Source organism: Drosophila hydei, unplaced genomic scaffold (assembly GCF_003285905.1).
Source record: "Drosophila hydei strain 15085-1641.00,03,60 unplaced genomic scaffold, DhydRS2 tig00008128-arrow-arrow-pilon, whole genome shotgun sequence".
Classification (NCBI taxonomy): Eukaryota; Metazoa; Arthropoda; class Insecta; order Diptera; family Drosophilidae; genus Drosophila; species Drosophila hydei.
This window is the reverse complement of record NW_022045838.1, coordinates 807910-819019: the sequence shown is the minus strand read 5'-3', so window position 1 is coordinate 819019 and position 11110 is coordinate 807910. Positions and strand designations below refer to the sequence as shown.

The following is an 11110-nucleotide window of genomic DNA, read 5'->3' as shown; positions in this document are numbered from 1 at the left end:
AAAACAAAATAAGCCATCAAAGCACTCAGAAGAAGCAACTCCAGAGCAGGAGGAGTCAACGAGAGAGACGAACAGGCATTGAGTGCTGTTAAAACTGTTCTCATCTGTTGAGTGGTTTTCGAGCAGCTTTCACTCATGGCCTCTTCTTTCCTTTACTCATTTTGCTTGATGTTTTTGTGTGCATTGACAGTAAAATGACTCAGAAAAAAAGGACTCAACAGAGCTAACTCAAGGGCAGCAGTAAGCAAAAGAGAGATAGCGCTAGAGAGAGACAGGTAGCAGATTCAGTACAGTTGGCTGTTGAGTGTATTTCTGTTCTCACTCGCTCTCTTGCTTGCTCTCGGTCTCTCTCGTCACAGCCTTCGTTGACTCATTTCGCTTTCGGTTTGCAGTTTTTCGAGCAGTGGCCGTGCAGCGTGCAGCATAAACGGCTGCTGCTGCTGCTGCTACTGCTGTTGCTTTTGTTGTTGTTGCAATTCAGTGAAAGCAATCACATGGCCGCCATTCGTTCGCCTGTCGCATTGCTGTTGCATGGCTCCTGAAAGTGCTTGAAAAGCTTGAAAAGCAATTGGCATTTTGTATCGTGTTTCAGCGTCGTTTTAATTAACATTTTGTGCATGAACGAAAAAGGCGACCAAAAAAGAGCAAAAACACAGTTAAACTTAATCGGTACGGAAGAAACTTTAATTAAAACGTAACGCATACGCCTCATATTACAATATTTTCGCGACCGAGCAGAAAAATTAAAGCATAAAGTGTTTGAGGCTCTTTCTTTGGGTATGTGCAAAATCTATAATGAAAATAATTTATTTATATACCGTTTATGTTTACTTTCGCTGCTCATCCATTTGAATGTCGTCTAGCAGCTTAATATTTAATTGTCAACATCTGTTTGGTGTTTGACCAGTTCTTAAATATGTTTCTAGCCTGGACATGAGTCAGCCCAAAAACCAATATTACAATTTGAGCACCCTTTTGACCACGTTGCGTGCTAAGTTGGCTTTTTGTATTATTTAGAATTAATACGGTATTCCGTCTAGTATGGAATACATTAAGCTTCAAGCAAGGCAGCTTAAGAATAGTATAGAATATAGTTTTAGTTCTTATGATATATTATATATAAATCAGGCAATAGCTTGTCTGGCCTAAAAATGGAATACACTATTAATAATTTTAAGTCATTGTTGAAATAAATCACAGAATTTCAAATGGTTTTCGCTTAGGCTGCAATTCTTTAGCAATTGTCTCGTCAATCCAAGCATCAAGTAGCGTCTCCTTTACAAACTGATGTTAACAGAAAATTAAATCTGCATTAATTGCTTAACTTTTACATTTACTTGCTTCCCTTTCTTTGTATAAACATTGCTTGCTTTCTCTAAATAATAAAGTTCCTCTTTGAAGGTTTTCAGACTTTACAACTTTCTTTTAATTTATAGCTGAATTTAGTAAACATATGCTTATTGAGCTTTAACTAATAAATAAGTTAGTTAAATTGAGCTACTAGCTTAATTCCTCTATCTATTTCTTAGCACACTCAAGCCTTTATCTACTGTCCGGCATTTGTGACTCTTGTTGCATACTTAGTGTGGTTGTAGCATTCTTTATTTTTTGTGTTATGTCCGAACAGCGTCATCATTCACCTTGACTCAGTTTTTTTTTTTTTGTATTGGGTCCGAGTGCCAAAAATCAGGCCACAGAACTCACTTTATCAAACTGGCAATGAAAAGTGCAGACAACTTGTATAATTTACCGGCCTGCAATTAATAAAGGGCAGCTGCGCTAACGTTTTTCCTGGTATTGGCCAAAAGCTGAAAAGTTCACTAATGGCTAAGCATTAATTCAATTACAATTATCAACAATGGCTGCGTCTCGGCTGTATGACGTCACAGTGTGTAGAATCAACCTTGCAAATGCACTCAAAAACGAAAGAAAAGAAACCACTCGATAGGGACAAAATGAGAGTTTGAGTGAGTGAGTGAGTGAGTGGGTGGTTAGAGAGGTTTGTTTTGTTTCCCGCTATTTTGGCTGCTCATTTGTGTTGCAATGCTTTCAATTTTATTTTAGCTCTGTTGTTCCTTAAATTAATTAAAACCATATGACAATGCCATAAGAGTTGACCATGTTTTTAACACACACACACACACACACACACACAAGGTGTGTTCTTATGTAAAACCTCTCTCTTGTGGCTTTCCCTAATGAGCATTGCCCTGCTCTATCAGCATGCCACGACGCCAACAACAACAAAAGCAACTTGGCCCCTTCACTCATTTCGCGTGCACTACAGCAATAACTGTGTGCCTCCCTCTCCCTCACTGACACTCGCCCTTTCCATAATTACATTTGACTTTCACATTCTTTGCGTTTCCATTGTGTTTTACGCATTTAAGGACACACAAATTGTGTGCTGCGTATTGACTGAAGACTAAAGTTAGCAAATTATTAGAAAAACAATATTAAAAATCGAAACTTTTGTGATTTATAACTAAACGCTTATAGAATATATTTCTATTCTAGTTTTTGTTTAACTGCCTCAGTTTGTTCATTTCATATACATAGGCTCACGCTGCGTATACGTAATGTGTAGTGTGCATTGCGTTAAGTATACGAGATGTGTGTTCAGTGAAGGTGCAGCTAGATACGGATAGAAGCAACACATCACACAACAATTTAAAACAGTTTTTGTTTGTTTTTAGTAAAAACTAAAAAGTTGCATAAAAATAAAATTTATTGCGGACTTTAGCCAAAGAAACAAATTGAAATTCAGTTAATGTATCCTGCACATAACTATTTATAGAGTGCAAATGAGAGAGGTAATAGAAATGCTAACAAGGTATTCAAAACTGCTGTTTGCCGTGTGCAGCTTCGTGTGTTGTTTGCTGAGGCAGCTTACCTCATTATCAACAACATAATCAAGCTCTTAGAACATGCAACAACAGCACAGTTGCGTACTAAATGAGTATGTAGCTAGATGTGTGTGCGTGTGTGTGTGTGTGTGTGTGTGTGTGTGTATTTTAGCTGATTAACAACAAGAGCAGACGACAGCAACTTTGCCATTTGCTGGCAGTAATTACCAGGCGCAGACAAAGAATACCAGACGCACACACACACACACACACACACACACAGACGCATCCAGCATACAATGACAGCTAGTTCTTGCTAACACGTGACGTCACGCACCTGGCGAGAGTGACACAAACACACTTAAACGTTAAATGCACCCCACTTACGCTGCTCATGGCACGCTTTCCGCCGCTCAGGTGTCGCATGCCAAGTGGCGTATACGCAATAATTTTATATTCACATAACACGCCGACCAGCTGCCTTACTTGTATTTGATGCTCAAATAAACTGACAACAAAATGTACTTTACGCCAGAGTGCATGATTATTATTTGTAATTAAATTAAACTTTAATTTGCATGTTTCCAGCATATTTATATACATTATATTACCTTTTAGTTTAACACATATTTAATTTGCATTATTTTTAAAATTTTCTTTTTGTATTTTGATTTTGCATTTGTGCCGTACTGACTGTTATTGTTGCTTCTGTTGAATGTCCTGCAATGTAAAACTTTTGCGTATGTGTTTGTGTAGCATTTTGGAAAACAAAATCAGGTTTGTGTGCGGAATTCGATCCTTGCGATGCTGCTGCTGCTGCTCGTTTAATCGTGTTAGTAATGCCAGTATCTATCTATCTTATCATCCATTGACAGACAACAGTCGCTGCTGTCTGACGAGCAGGCCAAAGAGGTTGAGCAGATACTCAACGTCTCGCCCAACGTGGGCGTGGCTGTTGCTGCCGTTGTTGCCACAGCAACATCGCCGACCAGCATCAAGAATCTCATCGAGGAGCAGTCCACAGGCAAACAGACAAAAGACACACAAATTGATGCTGTCCCAGTGTCCGTTGTCGCAGACGAGGCAAAGCCAGCTGAAGCAGAAGCCGACGGCGAAGTCGAAGCCGTAGCTGGAGAAGAGCTAGTTGAAGAAGACTTTGATTCGGATGACGTTGAGGCGGTGAATATTGTGGGCATAGGACATGCAGTGGCCACGACTGCTGCATTGAATGCGACATTTGTTAAGGCGGATAGTACAGAGACAGAAAACACAGCAACAACAACAACCACAACAACACCCTCAACTGCAACAGCGTCGACTACAAGGCATGACGAGGACGAGCCCGAGTGGCTGCGGGATGTGTTAGAGGCGCCAAAGCGTAGCCTAGAGAATCTGCTAATAAACACAACGACACATCGAGCAGAACTAGAGAACGGTTACGAGGCTATTGAGGGAAAACATTCCGATTTAAATCAGACCTATATCACGGGAGAGTCGCTGCACGAATCAATTGTCTCCGTGGAGTCCACGCAATCAGATGCAACGTTCAATCAGACGACCACCATCGACGACAGCATCATCTCGAGCAAGCACAACTCAACGTATTCGTTAGCGGACGTGGAGCAGGCAACCAGTTCAACTATATTGAGCACTGGCCTAACCGAGCTAGACGACAGTCAGTACTACATACCGGAATATCCGCCGGTGCGGAGCAAGGAGGTTCTGGTCGAGGCGGGCGTGCATTACTTTGAGGATGGCAACTTTTGGATGGAAGTGCCCGGTGGGTTGAAAGCTTTGCTTTGACTTTCGTTAAAGAAATTCAATTATTTTCTTTTTCAATTTATCCAAAAAGGTCTGCTAGACTTTGACGACGACGACTGCTCATATCCGCCCATCACAGTTCGAAAGAATCCCAAGGTGCGATTCAGCTCCGGCCCCATACACGTGTATTCAACGTTCTCTGTGACTGACTACGATCGCCGCAATGAAGATGTTGATCCGGTGGCCGCGTCAGCCGAATATGAGCTGGAAAAACGTGTCGAAAAGATGCACGTGTTTCCAGTTGAATTGATGAAAGGTCCTGAGGGTTTGGGTCTTAGCATCATTGGCATGGGCGTTGGTGCCGACGCTGGCTTAGAGAAACTAGGCATATTCGTTAAAACGATCACAGACAACGGCGCCGCAGCACGTGACGGACGCATACAAGTGAGTAAATTTCATTCCCCACAATCTGTACATCATATTTATAATCTATTTCTTGTCAACAGGTCAACGATCAGATAATCGAAGTGGACGGCAAGAGTCTGGTGGGCGTTACCCAAGCTTACGCAGCTTCAGTATTGCGCAATACATCCGGTCTAGTCAAATTTCAAATCGGACGCGAACGAGATCCCGAAAACTCCGAGGTCGCCCAGCTCATACGGCTGAGTCTGCAAGCGGATCGAGAGAAAGAAGAACGCATTAAACGGTAAGTGGATACCTATCGGAACTATTCAGTCAAGAACTTATTTGATTCACCTTTTGTTTAACCATAGGCAACAAGAGGAGTACTTGCGACGCACGCTCGACTACTCTGAGGACTCGACACAGCCCGTATCCGCTAATTCAAGTGTGTGCGAGGGACCGTCGAGTCCCGTGCAGGTCGAACATCCAATGGAGGTCGAGGCCACACACTCGCAGGAGGTTGAGTCGCTGAAGCGACTCCTCCAGGAGGTTTGTGCATTGCGAATCGTTTAGACAATCAAATTATATTTAAAGTTGTGCTAAAATCGTGTTCTTTTTCTCTCCTTTTGCTGAATTTCAAAATTGGTTTGTACCACGCGGAAATTGAAACACAGCATAAAGCGGTAATTGGTTAAACGAAATACAAAATGTCTCTAAAAGATACAAACAGTTCGACTAAAGTCAGTCCTCATTGCATCATCAAGTTTTATTTTGTTTTTATATCGGAAAGAGTTCATTGAGCTGATAGCAGTTCGTTTATAAGACCATTATCTGATAGCCATAATCATAGAAATGATTATAAGCTCTTTAAGTCTTAAGCATTTTGTGGTCAAGAAAACGATTATACCTGATAGCTAACGTTGCCAAGGGTACATCATTAACTGAACTTCATTTTGTGTATTATTTATTATTTATTTGATTTTTGTTTATTTTTATTCCATCCAGAGCGAAATGTGTTGCATGGTTAAGGAAGAAATTATTCAAAATCTTAAACGAAAGGTTTGTTCATTACAAATTTTTAATTTAATCATGATTTGTTCATCAACCTCATATCATCCCATCATCACAAATAATTCCACAGTTAAAACTAATTATGATCCCCTTCTTCCTTCCCTACGTGCAGTTGGTCAAGCTGGAGACAACGGGAAATGAGAATGAATTGCTCAGCGAACGCTTGCGGCAGAGTGAGCGTGAGCTGGGCAACATTAAGAAGGAGGCGGCCAATCTGCAAAATATGCTGCAGCAGTCGCAGGCCCAGTACATGGCATTGGACAAGAAGTACAACAAGGCCAAGCGGCTGGTGCGCGAGTATCAGCAACGGGAGCTGGACATGTGCCATCGCGAGGAGTTCTATCAGCAGTTGCTGCAGGAGAAGGACACGGAGTACAATGCGTTGGTCAAGAAGTTAAAGGATCGTGTCATCCATCTGGAGCATGAGCTGCAGGAAACGCAACGAAAGGCTGGCTTTCCAGTCGGCTTGCCATACGACAGCGCCACGCTAAAGCTGACGCCACAAATGATGCGTAAGACGCCGCCCAAGCCGCTCTTCCACAAGCTGGAAACGGAGCTATCCGATACGGAAATCTCCGATCTGTCGCCCGATGGCGATGGCGTCAAGACGGCAACAGTGGAGCGCAAAGTTCCCGTCAAGGACGAATTAGACGCGGCCGTGCCGCAGCACGAGCTGCTGGACAACTCTGTCAACAAGACCAAGATCGAGCTCGGTGAGTAGACGGTCCATTATTAGCTTTTGTTCAGCTGCTCGCACTTCATCAATTCAATTTCAAATTCAAATTCGATTTCGATTTCGATTTTGTTTTTGCTGTGTGTGTGGAAAATCGTATCGATTAAGTTCGTATTGTTCTTTGATGGAGTTTAAATGCTTTGTCTCTGTGCTAAATGTTTTTGTTATTCTTCTTTTTGTTCTCTCTCTCTCTCTCTCTCTCATTCTCTCTAATCTCTCTCGCTCTCTCTCTCACACACACACATACTCTTTGTATATTGCCGCTGTCGCTCAATTTGATTTGTGTTTTTGATCTGCTGCGTGATCGTGTGCGTTCCATATTTGTTTGTTCGTTTGATTTGATATTATCACCGCACTGCTGCGCCTCCTGACCACTTTCACACCTACACACACACACACAATATATATACAAATAAAAATGCAAAAACAAAACTCGCATCGAATCACAAAATCTAAACAAAAGCCTCCCGTGGTGGTCTAGCCAATCGCCAGCTGCCATCGTCAAACGTGCCCAATGGCAGCAACACCAATGGAGCCAGCGAGCTGCTGCTTAATGGCAATTTGTCCAAGCGTAGCAGAAGCAATAGCCGCAGCTCCGATTGCACACTGGACGACAGCGATGAGGAGGAGGAGGAGGAGGTGCAACTGGAGCAGACTGCCCACATTTTGGCAGCGAGTGCGCCGCCTACGGCGCATGAGAGCATTAGCCTATCCAATGGCAATTCGCATCTGCTGGCCAATATGAACAACTTGTTGCAAAGTCATCCGCCTGCCTCGAATGCAATTATCGGCAGTGGCATTATCCCAGCTTCGAACGGTCATGTGGGCACCACAACGGCCATACTGCTGAACTCGACTTCGACATCGGCGTCGTCCAGCTCGTCGAATCAGTCGACGGCGCGCGAAGCACAAATCAATCAGCTGTACGCTCAGGTACACAAGGATCCCAGCAAGCAACAGCAGCAGCAGCAACAGCATCAGGCATCCAGTTTGTTTAAGACTGCGCTGGGCTCGCCGGCCGATGCTGGAGGCGGCTTGAATGACTTCCATCGGGGCAGCATGACAACCTTTGGCACTGCCAGCAATCGTGATCTCAACAGCTCGTACGATTCAATTGTGGGCTCGAATGATAAGCTGGCCGAAGCGAACGATCAAGGCGAGAACTGGATGTATCCGAGTCGACGACGTGTCGCCCCCAATGGCACCAAGCTGCCGGGCTCCAGTTTCACTGACCAGCTCAATCAAGCACTGTCCGATCGTGAGAGGTGGGTGATCACGCAAACACACAGACACGCACTCACACACTGTTACACAAACTATACTATACGTTCGGAATTTTGCAGGCGTCTTGGGGACGGCTCCTCGCGCCACTCCAGCGACGATTACACGGAGATCAACAAGAACCAAAGCGCCGCAGCGATCAACTGCAAAACGCTGATCAATGAGATTCGCCAGGCGGTCAATGAAGCACAGCCAAAAGGTGAAATAACAATCAAATAATGACTCTCGAAATCGGTTGCCACAACAGACCGTTCTTCGATTATCTATCTTAAAAACTAACGCAAATTCTCTATCCCGATTATCCACAAACTACTTTAATACGTTGAGAGCCAGCAGTTCATGTGCACATAAAGACATTCTCTCTGTTTGCTGTATACATACCAAATTGCTAAAAAGAATATAAAAATATTTATGCTGTTATACCTAACTGTTATACTTAACTGTTATATTGAACGTTTATACGTGTGCCATTTCATTGAACGTATCCCTTACTATACTAAATACTGTTATACTCAACTGTTATATTGAACGTTAATACGTGTGCCATTGCATTTAATGAATCCCATTCTACATATGCCAAATTGTTATAGCCACTTACGTATCTTCCTCTATCTATCCGTTCATAAGGTGCATACAACATGGCATCCAATAAGTATTAACATGAAACTATTATCTCTCTCTCTCTCTTTCCCCCTTTGTTCTCCTGCTATTTCCACTAACAAAACGCTTTGTAAATCGTCTAAAGTTAAACAAGTTGTTCCGCAATCGCTCTCCCCGCCCGGCACAGTGCCCTGGCAGCAACAGCATCATCATCAGCAGCAGCTGACACAATCGGCGCATGCCACAGGGCCGCCCTCGCCGACGAGCATGTCGTCGGGCTGCTCCTCGCCCGGATACTCACCCAGCCGAACTCTGGATCTATCCGGCTCCAGTTCTAGTTTCTCGGACCGAAAAGCGGCGGCTGCTTGCTACAATTACAAAGGCGGACCAGTGCACGAATGGACCAAGGAACAGGTAAACACATATCAATACAATCAAAATGTTATATATGAGACAATTTGAGTAACGCAGGTGGGCCACTGGTTGATGGGCATCGAGCTGGAGCGCTATATACCTGTCTTCAAAGAGCACAACGTGGAGGGCGGCGCTTTGCTCACGCTCGACTCAAAGGACTTCAAGACCTTGGGTGTTTGTGGCGACGATAAGAATCGGTTGAAGAAGCGCTTGAAGGACCTGAAGGCGAGCATCGAAAAGGAGCGCAAGGACATGGAGCGAGAACGTCGCGAACGTGAAAAAGCCATACGCAAGGCCGAAAAGAAGGCGGCCAAGAAAAAATAAGTAGTTGAATTCTAGACTTTAAGCAACAAAGTAGCCAAAAACCAAACCATATATGTATGCATACTAAGCAGTCAAAACATCTCTATGCATACCCCAACAGATGCGTTTAAATATATATATATATATGAGTATATATATTTATAGGAATAGAACACTTATATACACGTATATATTAGTGCATAAACTTATAAAAGTAATATAAGAAGAAACACATAAATTATTTGTACAACACACACACACACACACAAACACCCACACATACACACTTACATAGAGATCTATGATACGTACTACGTTTTAAACTATTGAAATTAGCACAGCATAGACGTATTTATCAACTATTCTAAAAATAAACAGTGAAAGTAAAAGAGAAACAGAACACAGACATGGTCCAGGGTTGGGTGGGTCAGGGATGCCCAAACTGACAAATCTAAGCATTGAAATCCACAAAAGGTTTAAAACACAACTTAAGTTATCCAAATCGAAAGAGAAAGCATAAGCACACACCAACATAGAAACATAAAACAAAAGAGAAAGCGTTGGACTGACTGATTTTTATGAATTATTTTTAGGGAAAAGCGAAAATAATAATAAAAAAAAAAAAACAAAAAAATAATGAAAATATTAATAAAGGAATCACTTACTTGAATTGAGAATGGCATACGAAACAATTGTACGACTAGAACACTTAAGGAATTCTCTGAACAGACTTGAAGCGGCCTTGAGCAGCTGCTTTGACTAAATTTACAAGACACACATGAATGTACTAACAATTTATCTTAAAAATAACTATAAATATCGATAAATGTTTAATATTTAAGTTAATTGCAATGCGGCAAACAAACACACAACACGCAACAAACAACACAATGTCTGTCACTTTCTTTGTTTTCAATAGCAATTACCTTGTGCAATTTTTAGCATAACATTACATTACAATATATATATATATGTATCTCGATAATGTGTAACAAGAAATGCATTGTGTTTGCCAAGATAGCTGTACCTTTTGCTAAAGTATTCGTATTTGCTTAATGATATGATTCGCAAGCCACTTAAGTACTTAAGTCTCACAACTAAAAGTCGATAAGATAATTGATCGGTTCATGGCGAGTTCGTCGTCAATGGACCACGTCAGGTTAAACATTGAGTGCAAAGATCTTAGCATAGAGATGTCCAGATATTCATATGTATTTGTGCGTTTGCTTGTCTCTAACTTTATGTTTCAGCGTGACTGCAGTTTATCATTACTTTACTTTTGTATAAATATGTTTAGTTGATATATTACAAATATATATGTTTAACATGATATCTACATTACTTTTTGCTTATCTCTTATTATTTGTTATTTATTATATAATTTTATGCTCAAAGTTGTTTCGATTGATTGGACTTTTAAATTAACGAAGTAATTTATTCTGTAGAATTTTGGTATATTGTTTGCTTAGGCTGAAACCCTCTGGGTGATAATCGAACAGGTTCAAACTCGATTTGCAAATTTCAGTTTTTAAATGAAATCTATAGACCTAAAATCATAATTTTCATAAATATTCATTTGACTTTAAATGCTAAATAGTTTAATAACAAATTAAAATTTAAATACATATGTATGTGTGTATATAAGTATATGAGTATACATATGTGTATGTATTTGATTAGCTCGCCATATATCAAATAC

General features: G+C 41.5%; 1 protein-coding gene across 10 annotated transcripts in view; it reads left to right on the top strand.

Moving 5' to 3' along the window:
* LOC111597779 overlaps positions 1 to 9593 on the top strand; it is a 37754-nt gene extending 28161 nt beyond the window's left edge. For 2 of the 10 annotated variants that reach the window (XM_030225302.1, XM_030225303.1), the window contains 11 exons: positions 3603 to 3623; positions 3722 to 4626; positions 4699 to 5051; positions 5114 to 5313; positions 5381 to 5558; positions 6015 to 6068; positions 6193 to 6793; positions 7277 to 8078; positions 8157 to 8293; positions 8840 to 9108; positions 9166 to 9593. In XM_030225302.1, the coding sequence (XP_030081162.1) occupies positions 3603 to 3623; positions 3722 to 4626; positions 4699 to 5051; positions 5114 to 5313; positions 5381 to 5558; positions 6015 to 6068; positions 6193 to 6793; positions 7277 to 8078; positions 8157 to 8293; positions 8840 to 9108; positions 9166 to 9432 (3787 nt within the window). In that variant the 3' untranslated portion in view covers positions 9433 to 9593. Of the gene's footprint in view, positions 1 to 3602; positions 3624 to 3721; positions 4627 to 4698; positions 5052 to 5113; positions 5314 to 5380; positions 5559 to 5683; positions 5693 to 6014; positions 6069 to 6192; positions 6794 to 7276; positions 8079 to 8156; positions 8294 to 8839; positions 9109 to 9165 lie in introns of all 10 variants that reach the window. The other 8 variants (XM_030225304.1, XM_030225306.1, XM_030225309.1 and 5 more) reach the window with 8 other exon arrangements.
* Positions 9594 to 11110: the final 1517 nt, after the last annotated feature.